The sequence below is a fragment of the Ambystoma mexicanum genome, chromosome 4q (genome assembly GCF_040938575.1).
Source record: "Ambystoma mexicanum isolate Mex_15411 chromosome 4q, UKY_AmexF1_1, whole genome shotgun sequence".
Lineage (NCBI taxonomy): Eukaryota > Metazoa > Chordata > Amphibia > Caudata > Ambystomatidae > Ambystoma > Ambystoma mexicanum.
The window spans coordinates 1,226,914,527-1,226,932,999 of NC_090928.1; the positions used below are offsets into that span (position 1 = coordinate 1,226,914,527).

The 18,473-nt window shown below is 46.5% G+C and overlaps 1 protein-coding gene across 1 annotated transcript in view; it reads right to left on the reverse strand.

Moving 5' to 3' along the window:
- Nucleotides 1–18,473, reverse strand: part of LOC138468291 (exportin-5-like) — a 1,210,104-nt gene that overhangs the window by 1,020,855 nt on the left and 170,776 nt on the right. Inside the window, exon 6 of the mRNA XM_069608777.1 lies at nt 15,546–15,731. Coding sequence (XP_069464878.1) covers nt 15,546–15,731 — 186 coding nt within the window. The remainder of the gene's footprint in view (nt 1–15,545; nt 15,732–18,473) is intronic.

Here is an 18,473-nt window from a genome sequence, read left to right on the forward strand (position 1 = left end):
AAAAGGGCGTCTGGACTCAGTTCCACACCTTGTGGAGGGCTTTTGTGTCATCTGATCTAGCGTCTTCAGGGTGCCGTGCTCCTTCTTTGTGGTCTTGGGTGCTTCGTCGACCGCTCTTCCAAATAGGTTGGATTCTTCCAAGTGTTTATTAATGAGAAACTGTTGAGTTTCTGGCTTGAACCCAGAATTTCTTAGCCACGCGTGTCTCTTTAGGAGGGTGCACTGAGCCAACAATCATCCCGCTGTCTCAGCGGAATACAAAGTGTTCTTGAGTATACTTTGGTTTACTTGTCTGCCCTCGGTTACCGTGGACGGAAGACTAGTTGTAGCGGTTCAGGAACCATCTGCAGGCCTTCCTGTAACAAGGCCCATGGAGCATCCGCGTAGCAGGCTAACAAGGTAGTATTGTTGGCAATGCGCGTAGAAAAGGCTGCTGCAGCCGTGACCCTCTTCCCTAAGGCATAGAGTCTTTTACACTGTCAGGGGGTGCCTCAACGGTTGACGGGAACCCCTGCCCTTTTTCTTGTAGTGGTCACCACCAGTGAGTAGGGGGTGGAGTGACCTCTGGTATAAAGGGGATCAGAGGGGGAAGGCCAAAATAGCTTTTCAATCCTTTAACTGCTCGTGAGTGCAGGTGTTGATAACGAGGGAGCCAGACACTCAGGACATCTGGATCTGGAGAAGGATTTGGAGACTGCCAAGACTAAGGGCCACCCATATCTGGGTTTTCCTCCCACCCCTCTATGGGGTCATGCATATCCTAACTGTCAATGAAGTGATCATCATCCTGAGTGTCTGCAGGAACCTCCTCAGTGAGGTCATAAGTGTACACATCCTCCGGAGTCTTGGAAAATTAGCCACAGGGTTCAAAAGGGTTTCTTCCTGTGGTCTTTTAGGGGTGAATTGCTCTGAAATGGTTACAAACCTATCAAGCCTCTCCATACAATTTTCAAATTTTTTTCCCTAGTCCAAAGAGAAGACCTAGAGGTGTCTAGAGGTGAAAGGGCTCTTGATACAATCCTCCGACACTAAACGTCGAGATTTTTTGTCTCAACACCGAAGAAATACCTTCTTCACTTCCGAAAACTGTTCCCGGGGGACCGACCAAGGTTGCGTGTCCCTGTGCTTCTTAGGTTTGGCGGAGGGTTCTGGTATTTGCTTCAGCCTATCTTTGGGCTTTCCCGTGGTCGTCGGCGAATCCTTGACCTACGCTTCTGAGCGTCTGCCAAAACCCTTCTCGCAATGCTTTCGATAACATCCTCCGCAGAAGGGAGAGGTGTAGCCTGAGCTTGCGGTTGTAGAGTCTTTGGCGGAACCAGAGCCTTGTCATCGGCAGACGCTTTCTTACGATGCGTCTCGACCGGTTTTGGAATATTGGGGGTAGCACCCTTCACTTTTGAGTGTGTGGTCACTAGGAGCATCTGCGGGGAGAGCTGCCAATCTAGACAGTCAGCTGGCACAGCCAAAACATTTGGTGTGCCCGTTGGTGCTGTGGACCCCTTCGACTAAGACTGGTCAGGGGTTGTGTGTTTTGTGAGTGGTGTTCGTCTTTGTCGCCGGGGTGTACAGTCCCCATAGCAGTGCTTGAGCCGTGCCTAGCGGGGTCCGGGGACAGACATCAGAGCAGGAGCGCTTCGCCAAAAGGTCAACAACCTCAGAGGCAGAGGCCTGCTCGTCACGGATGCCATCATCACACTCGGCGGTTGCAGCAGCGGGAGAACTTTAATCAGCCTTTGACATCCCATAGGCTGCCCACCGCTTGACACGGCGATCCAGCAATGCCTTAGGACAGAGTAATTTACAAGCCATACAACCTTGTTTGTCGTGATCGAGGGGCAAACAACGGTTACACTGTCGATGCTTACCCCCAAGGAAATTTGCCCTTGCAAATGGGGCAAAACCTAAATGGAGGCTTTGCCATAGCTGAGGATAGGGAAAGTGACGAAGACCAAGGGAGGAATGGGAAAGGCATGCTCAGATTTTACAGAAATGTCCACCCCAACCCCACTCTCCCTACTGTTTAGGCCTGCAGGAAGGCCCGGCCACGTGGTCAGCATGCCGACTTGATCACCGTCCGAAGGTCTGTTGGAGGTTTCGGCGGAGATCCAGAACAGCCGTCGATAGGAAGGACGGTCAGGGTGGTCTTAATGTCTCGACCAAAGGTCGATGGGACAATTAATGTCTCTGTAAGAGCTCCGCTTAAGGCAACCAGTATGCTGGGTGGAAAAATACAATCTGAGGGACCTCGACGGGATTTTGGGTACACGTCACATTAGGGATAGTGTTACAGTCACGGCCATGTCAACGCCCCCGTTCTATTCTCGAAAGACCAGATGCAATACTCCGCGGTGACCACTGGATGTCTGACTATATGCACAGCATGTGATTCCAAGCAGATTAACAAGCATCAGAAACAAAGATAAGTGCCAAGGGTGAGCTATCTCGTCCTTGGGATTACCTACCTGTTGCCAACGATGGGATACCTCATCCTTGGCACACAAGGGGTTAATGAATCAGAAAACATTAGAAGGCATTGAGTGGCGAATACCAAAATCACCAAAAAAGACCTTTGCACTGGGGGAGGAAACCCATGTCAGTTAAAAGGTTAAAAAGCAGCAATTAGTTGTAACATTAATCCCCAGATAGGATTTGAATTCATAAAGCGAATAAAGCAGGTGAGTAATTAATTCATATGTTACACATATTACAGTACTCAGGTGACGTCGGTTGAGGTCAGTATAACATTAATATTCGTAACACCTTGCAGTATTTAGTTATTCAAGGAAGGAAAGGTTAGGGTCAGGTCAGAACAGACTGATGGGTTGTAAGGACAGTTAGATTCTCCTAAATGGATGCAGTCAGTCAATTATCCCAGCATTACAGTTTAACATTTAAAACCTGTAGTGGAACTAGCACTGCCAACGCCAATAGTTTCAGAAGGAGGCCTTTGGGGAGCCGGGACAGCCAAAGTCAATGGACAAAGTCACATTTCTGATGATCTTAGAAAATGGTTCTTAAACAGTCAGTGTTCAAAATAGAAATCACAGCAACTCAAGAGGAGTCACCTTTAAAAAGCACAAGCTGTAAAACCAGTGCAGGTAAGTGGTGGTCAACATCATGTAGGATTAAATCGCACAGCCAAAATGTTGGAAGCACCCCCAAATGGCAAAAGGATAGTATACCGCAAGCCCACAGTACCTTTGAAATTAAGAAGTTGTTCCATCTGGATGCCGCAGACCCTTGTTCCTGGTCCTTGGTCGTGGTGACAAAAGGGAGGATGTCTGGCAGGCTCCTGCGACAGCACTCAAGATGGTCTCGGCAGCAATGGATTTCTGTCGATTCAGCAGCTTTGGGTGCTGAGAAAAAAGTGCCAAAACCACAAAGAACTAAAAGCTTTGGTTAGGATTTCCTTGATCCTTCGGTCCTGGACTCTGGCAAGAGGTCTCTGGACAATGATTTCATGCTTCTGTGGGATCCTCTGGATGCCCACAAAGATCTGTCTGGATTCAAACAATGCACTCCAAGATGGTAGAGGTATCCCGGGTGTTGAGGAAGTCGTCCTTTACGGGTCTTCCCTGTCGATTTGAAAACTGGGTCAGCACAACTGCAGGGCTTCACCAGGCACTTCACGGTCCAGGAGGGTGCTGCTGGCGTCTCTAGTCTTCTGCTTTCGGATGTTATCCTCCAGTGTTCAACTTGTCTTAGTCCCAAACACCTGGCTTTTAAGCAGGTTCCCATTCTTTCACAGTCCTGGGCTGTCAATCACAGCAGGGTAGCTGTCCTCCAGGACAGCCAGCCAACCAATAGGAACTGGCTTCAATCAGGTACACTTAGAGAAAAGGACAGGGAAGTTTCAGAACCCTCCTTCACTTCCTGCCTTTCCAGACACACTGGCTTCAGGGCTGAAGCCAACCAAAAGCAAACCACAAAAAGGATTAAAACCTGATGCAAACAGAGTAAAGGCCCAGAAGAAATTAACTAACAAGAAATGGCGAAAAAAGACTGGGGCCATTTTGAGAAACTGGTCACCCTTTGGTGCAGCACTGCAGCTGAGGTATCAGCCTGTAGATACAGGTCACTAGGTAGTAAAAAAAAGAATATACTACCACCAGCCATTCATGCAAGTTAGTGTAAGACATGCATTACTAACCGTAACATTTATGATTGTTGCTGTGCATGTAGTCCGACATTTAGTGGAAATCGCACAGTATTGCATATTTCTTTCAAAGATCGAAAGGGGATGTCGACATGGACTTGACTAACACTATCCCTAACGTGAGGTGTACTATAGATGATATATGGCATTTATAACGCGCCTGTACACAAGTGCTTCAAGGCGCGACGAGGCTGGGGGGGGTGGCAGAGAAGGAAGACAGACTACGATCCTACTATGCCAGGTGTCATTCAGATTGCGCAAGTGCATGGTAAGGGGAAGGAGGAAAAGGCGGGGGGGGGGGGGTGAGGTGCGGGACAAGTCAGTACATGGGATAATAAAATAAATAAAAGTAAAAGGAAGTCCAGCAGGTGGCAAGTGCAAGGGTAAAGGGTAAGTGCAGACGTCAGGTGTCAAGTGCTGGGAGTGGGATTGTGGGGATACAGAGAACAGTCCCAAGTGCAGGGGTTGCCAGGAAGGCAGTCCAGGAGTGCGACTGGTGGGTAGGGGACCTGGGCCCGCGATCAGCGGGTAGTCAGGTAACCAGTGCAGTATCAGTATTAGCCAGGCAGTCAGCAGGGGACAGAAGGAGAAAAAACAGAAGAAAGTAAGGTTTTGGGGGTGCTTCTGGAACCGGAGATGATCCTCCAAGTTTCACAAAGGCTGTTCCAGAGGGAGGCCCCAGCCGAAGAAAGACCTACCACCAACTCATTGCTTGGAGAAGTGACTGACCATGAGGGAGTTGGAGGCAGATGAGCGAAGGGCTTGAGAAGGAAGATATTTAGGAAGAGAGTTAAAAGTATTGAGTCCTCTGAAGGATTTGGACAATGCAAAGTGTTTTGAACTTAACACTCAAAGCCACTGGGAGCCAGTACAGAGACTTCAGTCCTGCAGAGATATGATGCCTGGGCTTGAGGCCAAGGACAAGTCTTGCATACCTGTTATGGACAAGTTGCAGAGGACGGCGAGTAGAGGAGGGTAGATTTAAAAAGAGGCTGTTACAGTAGTCAAGCCTAGAGAGAACCAGAGCTTTGGAGACCATGAGCTTCTGGGGTAAGGAGAGGAAAGGAAGACTACCTCTGAGGAGGTGCAGCTGGTAGTGTGACTTCTCTCCTCACATCTGATGTCTAAGAAGATCGCAGAGTCGAAGATGACCCCGAGGTTGTTAGCCTCACAGGTGGGAGCAGGAAGAGGGCCGAGAGGCCAGCCAGAGAGTGACAGGAAAGGAGGGAGCGGGTGTGCCGATGAGGAGAATCTCGGTCTTACTGGCATTAAGCCACAGATCACTGGCGGCACACCAGTCCTGGGATAGCAGACAGAGGTTGAAGAGGTGGCCGAGGGTGGATTGAAAATGAGCTGAGTCATCTGCATAGCTCTAGCAGTTGGGGCAGAGCGTGGAATGCAGTGGGCAAGAAGAGCCAGGTATTGGTTGAACAGCCAGTCGGAGAGGTTAGACCCCTGGGGAATACCACATGTAGAGAGGGGAGAGGACCAGAGTTCAACCTGGGAGGGTCGATCAGAGAAAAGTCAGCCACGCCAGGGCCAGTCCCCAGGTTGTCACAGACGGTTCAGCAGGATGGCATGGTTGACCGTGTCAAAGGCAGAGGAGAGATCAAATAAGATGAGGACACGGGATGTTGGAATCAAGGTTGGAGAGCAGGTCTTCACAGATGTTCAGAAGAGCAGTTTCCGTGATTCTGGCAGCTCTGAAGCCAGAATGATCATCATGGACACAACCAACAGATTCATTGTGAAGATTGAGCTGGGGGATGGCCAGCTTTTATAAGAGTTTTCCCAGGAAAGGAGTGATGGCGATTGGGCGATAGTTAGCCGGGCAGGACGGGTCCGCACAGGTTTTCTTAAGAGGGTGCACAAGAGTGCTTCAGGGGGGGGGGAGGGAAGACTTTCATAGATCAGACTTGTCTAGAAACCTCATCTGGGGAGAACAGGGGAAAGGCAGAGGAGGGAGGAAAGGTGGCAGAAGGGCCAGAGGAAGAGCAGGGATAGCGGGAGGAAGGAGAGAGGAGACAGGAAGTCCTGAGTTTTAGATAAAATGAGAAGCCAGTGCCGTGCAGAGGGCCTGGGAAGGGACAGGAGAGGTAGAGACTGCGGCAGGATTGGCCAGTTCCTTGCAGGTTGGTTAGATGCCGCACAGACGCAGGCTTGGGTGTGAGCCCTCTCCTTGGTGCGTACAGATATCTGATATTCCCTTTGGAGAAGGTGGCAAGCCAGTTTGTGAGAGGATGTACATGAAGCACGCCATTTCCCCATAGCCACCCTGCACTTGCGTTTAAGGGTGACTAGGTCTGAGTCGTACCACGAGTTGCACTTGGCTTTGGGCGGATCCTCATGACGGGGGCAAGAACATTGAGAGTATGAGATCTAGCAGAATGGAGCATGGAAAGGGCTGTGTCAGGGTGCGAGTCAGCCAAAGGGAGCGGGTGGGGTGAGAAAGTGGCAGCGGAAGCCTCAACTGACATGAGCTCCATGGGTCGGATGACTGAGAAGGTGAGTGGCAGTGATGGACTTGCCTTGGCCAGGGAGGAGGAGGGGGGGGTAGAGAGGGTGAGCACTCCAGGAGAAAGGAGTGGTGAGAGATGGACAGGGGAAGGTCTGAGGAGATCAGAACATCCAGAGTTTGCCATGCAGAGTGAGTTGGGCCAAAGGGGAGAATAACAGCAACAGCCACAAAGGTTGTGAAAGTGTCCAGAGGAAGGCCAGGCAGCATCCAGGTGGATGTTGGTCTCCAAGAAGGCGTTCAGTGGTCTAAACTAAGAGGGAGGAGAGGTCCACCCACTCAGAGGAAGGAGGAAATCTGACCAGGTGGCCGGAGGGAAGAGAAGGAGGGAAGAGAAGGAGGGAGACTGCAGACGAGGCATTTGAAAGAGCAGGCCGGCGTAGGAATGTCAGAGGCAGGAATCCACTCGTGGAAGATCAGGGCTACACCCCCACCGGAACCGGAATCCCTCGTGTCAAGGCCCCTCTGGTTGTGTTTTTTTCTGCTGTGAGGGAGCCTTATTGTCAGCGTGAGAGTGCAGAAGAGACTGTAAGAGGTCTCCGTTCCTTCTACTCAACGAGGGAAAGGAAGGGTAGGCGCATTTGAACCTAAAAAGATTGTCATCAGAAATGCTATTACAGTGAGTAATGCTCGTCTTCTGATGCTTGGGAATCTGCTTAGAATCACATGCTGTGTATAGACTAGCGAGCAGTACCCAGAGATGGTGGCGGGATGTGAGAAGGAACAGTAGCAAAGTGATGCCCTAGAACTACTTGTCCCACCCGAGAATCAGATCTAGGGTGTGCATCGAGGCAGTAGTGTTGTGTAAAGGTGTGTACAGAACTCCAGGTTGATGATTTTCAAATGAAATCAAGAGTAACATTTGTAATGAATGATATGGTACCCCCTATGCCCCAAATAGTGTGCTCTAGGCGTGAAGGGTAAAGAGAGAAACGGTGTGATGCAGATTACGATTCGCTTGGAGATCCGATTTAGAGACAGGAACCCCTTCACTACCAGCTGCCACTGAAACGAAGAACTGATTTGTTTTTCTTAGTGGCTTTGTTTTTTCCAGATAGTAGATGTTAAGCAAAGCTTGTATGCAGTACCCTTTGGGTGCACTACAACAACTCCGACTACAGGTATAGGAAACTCAGCCTTTGATATTACCTTGTACTACACAATTTAGGTAGCGTGTTGAGCCGCCAGGCTTATCTCAAGAGGGCTCAATGTGAACTGTAGGGGAGTTAGAGATTCACATTGACAAGTATTCAAATAAACTCTTACACACAAGGTTTCTCGATTAAACAATGATTAATTTATTTAACAGTCAGTTTGAGTAAGCCTTCTTCAGAAGGGGGCAATATAATAGTAACACAAATACACTCCAAAATACATTTTGTTTCTCTAAATCAGCAAGTCCCCATTTGGGATGGCACACAGATACTTCCTACACCCTCAGGTGACTTAAATAGCTAGGACACTGGACATTAATATATCACTGTTGCCATTGGGGCAATACTTAAGTGTATGCAAAGAAAAAAAGGTTATTAGAACAAAACAAGAGATCTCACAAATATTCTGAAGCAGCTAAGTACTTTTGGTAACCCCCAATGCAAAGTTAACCCCTTCCTAGAAGGAAGACAAAACACAAAGTCAAAGGGAAGAAGTCATTCAGGGAGCCAGGCCAGGCCAATGTTAATTGGGCAAAAGTCTAGGTGAGCTGAAGCAATTCTTGCAGGTAGGTAAAAAGTCTTATACAATGTTTTACAAGTCTTTGTAGAAAAGGGGAAATAGGGCCCCAAGCATATTAGGCTTGTGAGTTAAAGCCGTTAGCAACTCTACAGAATCAACCAAGACAAGCCTCAACTGAGAACAAGTGAGCTTACACAACAAGGAGGTAAACTCTTGGACTTTACAGTACCTTTGGTTAGAAGAAAAACTGTTCCAGGTGGCTTCTGTTCCTGTGCAGTTCTGCAAATCCTGTGTTCCTGGGCCTCAGTCGTGGGGACAAGAGGGATGACGCCTGGAGGACTCCTGCGCTGCAATGGGATGATTGCAGTTCAGGAGAAACTAGCACCACCACGGACTCTAGGCTGTTGAGTCAGGCTTTCTTTGCATCTTGGGTACAGCACTCTTGAGGTGGCTCAGGCTAAGTCAGTCCTGGGCGTCCGGAGGATCTTCCCAGAGCTCTTGCCCAACTTAAAATCAACACAAACTGATGATCCTCCCCCTGGCTATTCGGTTCCAACAGCAATTACAGTGGAAATACAACCAGCTTCGAGGGGATGTCCAGGTGGCTTACTTTGGAGTTGATTGCTCCCCTAACTCAAGGGTAGAAGAAGTCCTTGCAGGGCTTATCTAGTCGAGACTAATGCGGAGCTTCAGCACAGCAGCAGGCCTTCACTGGGCAAATCAACGGTCCAGGAGTTGCAGCAAGCATCTCTTCTCCAAGCTCTTCTTCGGATTCCTTCGTCCAGTGGTCGACTGCCTTCCAAGCCAAAAAGCCTCCTCTCCTTTTACGCAGGTTTCTCCCATTCATTCCAGCCTAGCTGTCAGTCACCCAGCAGGGTGGCTGTCCTTACTGGACAGCCAGCCGGCCAATCACCTAGGAATGCATTCTCCAAGGAGATGAAGCACAGGGAGGTTCGGGCACCTCCCATGCTTCCTGCCCCCGCCAGACAGCCTGGAGCCAGAGGCCGGCTTCACTCGTGAATCCCGCCAAAGACAATACTAACCAAAGGACCAAACCTGGTTTGGCGCGCAGAGTAAATCTCAAGAAGGACCTTTCCACAAAGAAATGGCGAAAAAAAGACAACCGGGCCACAGTAGCACACCACAGTAGTTAAGTAAACCACTGCCACCAGCCATTTATCGAGGAAAGGGTAACGAAACTTGTTACATGAGAAGCTAGACAAAGGGATACCAAGTAAACCCTCAGGCACCCTATTGTAAGTGTGTGCTGGGTCTAGAAAATTACAGTGTAAGTAAAGTCAATTTTACTGCTCTTGGAAACAGTTTATCCAAGAGAAGGTATTCCTTGGGGAAATCTGGAAGACTTCCCTGTGCCACTGCACCTTCAGTGCAGTGTGGTACAATGTAAAAGAGGACGCCTCTGGAGATTGCCAGACTCCCAACCAAAAGAAACAGTGTTCAAATCATAACAAAATCCAGCAAAGTTGCTTGGGGTCTAAGGTACAGAGGAATTCGCACATTCCTGAGAATTCTCCCCAACACTGTTGCACGGGGCCACCAGAATCATCCTGACTGGCTCTTGGTGCATCTTGTGCACTATTCTGTTGAGCAGGGGGAATCAGGGGAATAGCATAGACACATTTCCCAGACCAGGTTATCCAAAGACTGTTCCCCTTGGAGCGGTTCTGAGGGTACCTGGAGGTGTAATCTGGGCATTAGCGTTCTCCAGAGTGGCGAAAAAGTCGATCTCTGGGAAGCCCCATTCTGCAAAGATTACAATGTATTCCTGTAGCCGCTCCTCGTGCTCTACGGGTACGGGGAAGTCTCTGCAAAGTACGTCCACCAGAAGATTGAGTTCCCCTGGAACATGTTGTGAAAGGAGGTACATTTTGTGTTCGAGAGCCAACTTCCATATGTTCTGAAACAGTTTGGACAGCCCTAGAGAACGAGTGCTGCCTTGTTTGCTGAAGTAATACAAGGCCATAGTACTGTCCATGAGGACTAGAACTATTTCTACCACCCCCCCTGTAGGTATGTCTGGAAGGCCATCAGGACCTTCAACACTGCTAGTAGTTGAAATATGTTGATGTGATTGGATGACATGGCTGAGGACCACGCACCGTCTGTCGAAGGAGGCGAGCCGCCTACCCAGTCAGAGAGGAGTCTGTGGTGAGTGGGTGTTAGGGAGAATTCTCAGAATTGTCCTGGTTCCCTGCGGACTCTAACCCATTGACCTTGATTCCAACTATCCCTCATAGGTGGTACATTTGTTTTAAACTAGCATTGCTGGGCAAGGTTTAATCTATACTTCATTGGGGGAATTTTAAAAGTGATTGCATGCTCTGAGAACCTGTTGACCGTTTTCCTTCCATTAACCTTTCCTCTTTTTCCAATCTCAAATGTTACAGAGTATCGAAGTGACATAAATGCCAATACTGTCCTAGTAATTGAAGTCACCTAAAGGTGTAGGAAGTGTGTATGAAACATCTTGCTTTGCTTTCATTTTTAATTCTGAGTGTATTTTGAAGTGTATTGCACATTGCCCTTTTTTAAAGAATGCTTATTTAAAACAAAGTTAAATAAATTATTGTACCAGAAAATCTTGAGCGCAAGTGTTATTTGGATACTTGCATGTGTGGTTATAGGTCAAAGGATCGATTCAAAAGGACCTAAAACAAACCGAAAACTTTCTATATTTTTTTGGGGGGTCCCCCTCCCAACCCCCTTTTTTTCAATAAAAAACACTTTACCTATACGAAAACCCCAAAAAAAGATAATTCTTTTGAAAAAAGACTTGTTTTCGGCCCTATTGTGTCGATCCTTTTGCATTCGATCCTCTTACAGTCGATACATTAACTGGACACTGTATGGATTTCGATGCTACAGCTGTACAACTCACATTTACCCCTCTTGAGATAAGTCTGGCTGCTCAGTCACTCTACCAAATGCTGTAGTACAGGCCTATACTAAAAGGTGGTTTACCCAATACCAAGAGGACAAGACTGGTGTAGTCTTCCATTGGGTTACTGCATACAAAGTTTGAAATAAATTAAGGTAGGGCCTCTGGGGTCCAGTGAACGATTCCAAGGGTTAGAGGACAAGTTATACTAAACAGCTGAAGTGTCCCAGTGTTAGGGAGAATTTGCCAATTCCCTTCTACCTTAGAGACCCCACCAGCTTTTTTTGCAGGACGGAAAGACTTAATTTCTAACCTGGAGAGAGCGAGACCTTCCCCCCCCCCCACATGTATTTGTCATTTGGACTCAGTTTCTTTTGACTGACAAAATCCATAGGCATCATCCTTACATTGTGACAGCATCTTCAGTGCAGTACCACAGGGAAGTCTTAGATTTCCCAAAGGTTTAAATACCTTCTCTTTGTGAAACTGTTTCCACGAGCAGTTAAGTGAAATTGACTTTACTTACATTTTGTAACTTTCTAGACCCAGCACACACTATCTTACCATATGGTGCTGGAGGGTTTACTTAGTATCAACTTTGTATAGTTTATGTAACATTTTTATGTTACCCTTTCTACAAATAATGGCTGGTGGCAGTGGTATACTTTTTCCTACCATTGTGTGTGTTTTTAAAGCGGGCTGCAATTGCAGCTGCAGTAAGGCACTCATGGGTGCCCATTTTTTATCAAAATGTCCCACTTGTTTTTTTGCCATTTGTTGGAAAGGTCCTTCTTGAGATTTACTATGGGTGCCAAACCCGGTTTGATCCCTTTGTTCATTTGGTCTTTGGTGGGATTCACAAGTGAACCCCACCTCTGGCTCCAACATATCTGGCAGGGGCAGGATGTAAAGGAAGTGCCTGAAACTCCCTTGGTTACAGGAAAGCTCCCAAAGGCGACTGGCCGGCCTCCTTGCTGTTTGAGTGACCACTGGCTGCGAATGAATGGAAGAAGCCTGCATAAAAAGGTGAGGCTTTTTGCCTTGGAAGCCAGAGTCGACCACTGGACGAAGGAACCGAAGAAGAACTTGGAAGAGACGCCTGCTGCAACTCCTGGACCGTTGGTTTGCCAGGTGAAGCCCTGCTTCTGTGCTGAAGCTCAAAATTCACCTCAACTAGAGAAGACCTGTAAAGGACGACTTCTCCCCTTGGGTCGGTGGGAACAATTGACCCAAAGACGAGCTCATCTGGAAATCCTCTCAGAGCTGGCTGTACTTCCTTGCTTCTGCAGGAACTGAATTGCCAGGGAGAGGAATACCAGAATTGAGTGAGTGTCTTTAAGTTCGGACCCGAGCCAGAGGAAGATCCTACGGAAGGACTCCCTTGAAGCAGGACTGACCAAGCCTGAGCCACCTCAACAGAGTGCTGGACCACAGATGCAAGGAAAGTCTAGAGTGGTATCCGAGAGACTGCAGTGGTGCTATTTGCTATAGACACAAGGAGCTGAAACCGCGAAGTGCGCTGAATTGAAGTTTGCCCATTGCTGCTGCCAACCTTTAAATTGTAGTGCAGGAGTCCCTGTGTAGCTCTGCAGACGTCTCGGAACAGAAGCCAGAGGGAACCATTTCTTCTAACCAAAGGTACTTTGAAACTAAGGGGACTTACCTCATGTTATTGTAGCCTTAATTGTTTGTCAGTTGAGACTTGCCTTGGTTGCCTTTATAGAGTTGCTTGCAGCTTTGCCTCTCACAAGCCTCCCAGCTTGTGGCCCTGCATTGATTCTACTTTTTCTACAAAGACTTCTAAAACATTGTGCAATACATACTTACCTGCAAGAAGTGCTTCAGCTCACCTAGACTTTTGCTCAATTAAAATTGGCTAGCCTGGCTACCTGAAAGACACTTCTTTGTGCGTTACCTCTCCTCCAGGAAGGGGTTAACTTACTTAGCATTGGGTGGTTCAAAAAATACTCACCTGCCTCAGATTGACATGTGCTTTATTCTTCAACCCTTTTGTTTGATAGATTTAGAGCAATACTAAAGTCTGTGTCAGTAATATATTAATATCCACAGTGTTCTATTTATTTAAGTCACCTCAGGGTGTAGGAAGATTGTGTGTGCCATCCCAAATGGGTACTTGCTGATTTAGAGAAACTAAGTGTATTTTGAAGTGTTGTGTTACATATATATAAAATTGCTCCATTCTGAAGGCTTATTCAACTGTTAAATTAGTAATTGTTTAATCAAGAAACCTTGTGTAAGTTTAATTCAATAATTGTCACTGAATCTTTTTAAAAACCATCCTGCTCAACATTGACCCCTCTTGAGATAAGCCTAGCTGCTCAGCCACAACCAACCTGTATAGTACAGACTTATAGCAAAGGGTGGTTTCCTATTGCCAGGAGGTCAAGGTTGCTGTAGTCTCCCAAAGGGTACTGCACACAATCTTGCCCAACACCCCAACTTTCGGAAGGCTTCCGCAAGCAATGGCAAAGCCAAAGTGTCAAAGTTACCAAAACCTTTAGCGGGAGTGTAGGGGCAGGTAATAACCACTGTAACTTCCCCTCTCCCACCCCGTACTCCAATTCTTCACAGGACTTGGCAGGTCGATGGAAGGTCTGAGGTTGCTTTTCCCGCAGACAGCCTCAGCCCTCGATTTGCAGGTTCAAGCAGATCTCGGATCACTGTCTTTGGTTGGTGCAAGGACTCTTGGTGCCAGAATGCAACAAAACAATGCAGGACCCCTCTCCTGACTGGACTCAGGTGAGCTGTTTCGGACAGCGCCACAAAGGGAATCACTTGTCGCAGTCAGACTTTTCCTCCTATCTCAGGTCTTTCCTCAGGTGATCAGTGGGCCTCTACGCTCCAAAGTTTTGGTCCAAGAATGATCTGTCAAATAGCTGTAGGGGTGCTCCTTTTATCCAAGATTCAGGGTGGGAGCAAGCCCAAACCAACCAATAGTAAAGATCTGTAACATTCAAAAAGCTGAGGGTTGTTCAAACCTGGACAATCACTGGTCATCACATTAGTTCATCAACAGGCTTTCAAGCACCAGAGAATGCAGCCTGGGGCAAGACAGTCCCAGCTCCACAATCCGGCTCACACAAAGCCCACTTGCTCATGAAGGCAGAAGAATTTACCAGGAATGGGGTTACCATATTTGGTATTTACTGACCTGAGAAGGCAGGAAGAAGGCCAAAGGACACATGAGCCAAAAAACAAGCAAACCTTTTGTGCATGCACATTTTAGGGTGTTAGCCACCTTTAGTAGCCACATGCTGTACATGCAAAAGTGCACAGTCAAAGTAACCAAAATGCCAGCAGATAAAAAGTTAAGGATACAAAGTATATTAACTGTACAGTGACGTTTGCAATTGTACTAATACAAGAATTCCAAAAAAAGGACAGTATCTCACTACTGACAGTCTTAGGGACTAGTCAGTTTCCCCGTAAGAATGAGCAAGAAAGGCAAGGGAAGTAAAGCAGAAAACTTTACTGAACGTGAAAAAAGTCAGGCCTGGGTACAAAAATAAGCAAATAAGCAAACAGACTAGGGATCCAATCGCAATCCATGGAGGGAAACGTGCAAATAGAAAATCTTTAACACTATAGAAGGCTAATAGGAAGTTAAAGCAAAAACATTGGTGCACGTAGAGGGCAATACTTTAAGCAATAATGGGACAGGGTGCAATTATCAGTGATGTCCCTAACATCTTGAAAGAGAATGAGGCAGGGCTAAATGTTCTGCTAAAATTTGGAAATCTGAAAAACAGAATCAAACACCTGATAAACAGGGCATTAGAATAGTTTGGTCTTCACAAAGAGTAACATCTATTATTAACTACTGAGCTATTATGCAATCCTATGTGAAGAGAAGTTAATCACTATTAGCACTTAAGAGTCTAAAGGGAACCCACCACAAGTGTATAAGAAAGGACCACTTTCGGGGCTTTGAAAAATTCTTTGATAGATTTTCCTTTGAAGGAAAACCTGCATGGCAATTAGACAATGCAAGATATAGAATCAGATGGTTTGGTTTCAAATGCAGTACTGATAAGAATGTGGACATTTAGCCATGCAAATATCTCAACTACAAATAAGAAACTAATGACATGAAATCGTGATTATTCAACGAATATCACTGCTTACAACCTAGACATTCTAAACACTTGGGCTACACAAGGCAATTTGATTTGGACAGAGGTAGAGTTTGTTCACTTTGGTAGGCAGTAAAGGCTTAATGTCTACTTTTGGGAAGACACCAAAAAGCAAGATCTCTGCAACACCAGATTATGAACACTTACCGTTCTATTAAGGAGTATGCAGAGACAATCTGCTGCCTCCAACTGCAGCTCAGGCTTATCCAGGAAGAAACACAGCATTTCCAGGAGTTCACATTTACACTCTGTGATGTAGCTCATCATTACCCAATCAAGGTAGCCTGCCAGGGCATTGAGAGTTGCAACCCCAACACGGCAAGATTGCTTGGCCTACATTGAAAAAAGAAAGGTACAGGTCACCAAACAGTACTTTTTGTCCATCCTTCACTTCCCCAGGCTTAAGGCGATTTAACAGAAGTCTACAGGTGAGGGCTTCGGGTGAGCAACCCGTTAGTAGACAAACCTTCTGGTGGTAGCTAGGCAAATGTGTCAAGTGCAGGCAATAAGGTAGTGTTGACACAGGAACACAATGGAAGGTCCACAATGAATACTAATGAAACAACAACTATCAGATGATATGCCTAGAAGAAATCTCCACTGCAGCTAATTACTATATTTCAACCTAGATGCACAAAAAAAGGAAAGAAAATAAATCAGTGAGGTGTCCCTCAAGTGACTTCCAAGAAAGAAGTAAATCAAAATATCAGAATACGTATGAAGTTTCAGCACTTCAATAGTTTAAAAGTTTGTCCATGGAAATAAATTGGGACAAGGGACATCTCCTTGTTATGGATCAGAATGGTCATGAATAACAGCTTTAATGGAGCTGCATCAGAGGTAAGCTTCCTTGGGCTGAAGCCGATAAGGATCCCCACCCACCGTGACCCAGGAAAGGATTGTAAGAGGTCCACAAAGACACTAAAGGTTTACTTCAACTAAAACAAAAGAACAGGCAAATTTACAAATATATACAACTTCTATCATTAAAACCTTACACAGTAACACAATTATACAATGATACATTGTGTCAAAACATCGATAAAATATATAAAAGTAGATTTCCTTTCTTCCTAAATATTGTAACATTTTTGGATGGCGCAGCCAACTCAAGTAAAACGCATAAACTTTTTCAAGTACCCATCAGCAACCTGGGGCAGGTATATACTCCATCTAAAACAGCACCGGGAAATCAAAATCCAAGGTTACACTTTATTGAAAGACTTCTAGGTAGGTGAAACCTAATGCTGACTTATTCTGGACAGGCTAACAGCAAGTCAGGGGACAATTATCCTAACAGGAATAATCTGGTGAAAGCAACATTACTTTTGGGAGGAGGCACAACCAGATCACAGGTGAGTAATATACCCTTACATCTACTCTGTTAGAATGGCAAACTGTTTCTAAGGAAAGAACGATGTTAAACATACTTTTGAGAATAGTGCATGACACATCCAAGGTAAGTAAGAACTTTTTTTAAACTGTTCTCTCAGAGTTAGTTACCAACTCTTTTACAAGTCACTTTTTAACACGTATTTTCTTTTCTAGGCAAAAGGCCCAATCCCTTAAAAGTATTTCCATTATTCTTGGAGCATGAGTGTTCTCAGTAGCGGGGGTGGGGGGGGATCTCTAGGGTCTAGTGTCAGAGTTCCTCAGGAAGACTGGGCAAACAGGTGAGTATTTTACATAGTGTTAGAGGTTCAGGGGCTTCACAGAAGACACCCTTGCAGGATTCCAATAGTGGAACTGGGTGAACTGGACGAGAGGCCTTGCAATCACAGAAAACACCCCACAACTACACAGGAATCACAAGAGGTTTAAGGTAAGTACATACTGAAGCCAAAACAGTACCTCAGCATTGAAGATGCAGCAGGACGACTTTAGGATCTCCAGCCAAAAAAACTGGTTGGTGGATTCCTTGTGCTGACTGAAAACAAGACCTTGGAAGGAGTGTTGCAGCATGGTTCAATGGAAAAGGCTCTAGGCAAGGTTTTCCTCGCGGCTGGATACGGTTCTGTCGTATTGGCACCTTTTACATGAGCACCGAAAAAGAATATCGCCATTGAATTCTCATAGTTACAAAGGTCCAGCACTCTGATGAGGGGACTTTTCGGACTCTATTCATGTCTCTGGAGATACACCAGGATGCCTACTAAGTTTCAGGAGAGATTTGGAAGACCATCCACCGCACAATGGGTATTGGGCTATTGCAGCCCCGCAAGGTCACAGCACGGCGTGGGATGGCTCAAAATGCAGGGCTTCTGGAGTCTAGTTGGGCTCAGCAGGCTCTGGGTCGGATCGTTTTCGGAGTCCTGAGGCTGATCGGAAGGAAGGGCTAGAGCAGGCTCGGGTTAAACAGCAGGCTCTCTGGTCGCTGAAATCACCTCAGCTTTTCCTTCATCCTCCACTTACGTTTTGGTTCCAGTGGTAGACTGGTCTTCTGCTTCCAGGTTCCGAATATTTAACAGGAACTACAGCACAATCTCTGCATTTTACAACAAGGGGAAGTCTAGTTGTCCAATCAGGAAAGCCAGCCCCCACTGGGATGTGTCCCCATTCAGGCAAGGAGGAAAACAAAAGGCTGGAGTTTTGCCCTCCTCCCTCCTTTCCTGCCTTCACAGAGATCGGAGCCTGGGCGGGGAGATAAAAATCCCAAAGTAATTTCTCACCCTGAATGTCAGGGGAAGGAACACGAAAGGACAAGAAACACTAAAATTGTGAAAAGGGAATACAGCAGCCATTTTGGTAAAATTAGCACCCTTGGGTGCCTTTACTGCAACTGTGAACACAGCACGCGGTGAAGGTGCAAATGTATTACTGCCACCAGCCATTGAAGGTAAGCTTGTCCCTGTAACAGAATTGTTAGTGTGAAAGGGGATATATTGTATCTTCTCATCACTCCACATAGGGTGGAGTGTGCTGGCTTCACAGAATAAAATGTAAAAGGGATCCAAAGATCCTTTCTACCCTTGGGAACTTTAGTTCTCTCAAGGTTAGCAAAAGAAAGTTCAAATGGGAGGCCCTAGGGCAACCCATCAACAACAGGCACTATTCATTGAAAAAAAAAAAAACTCC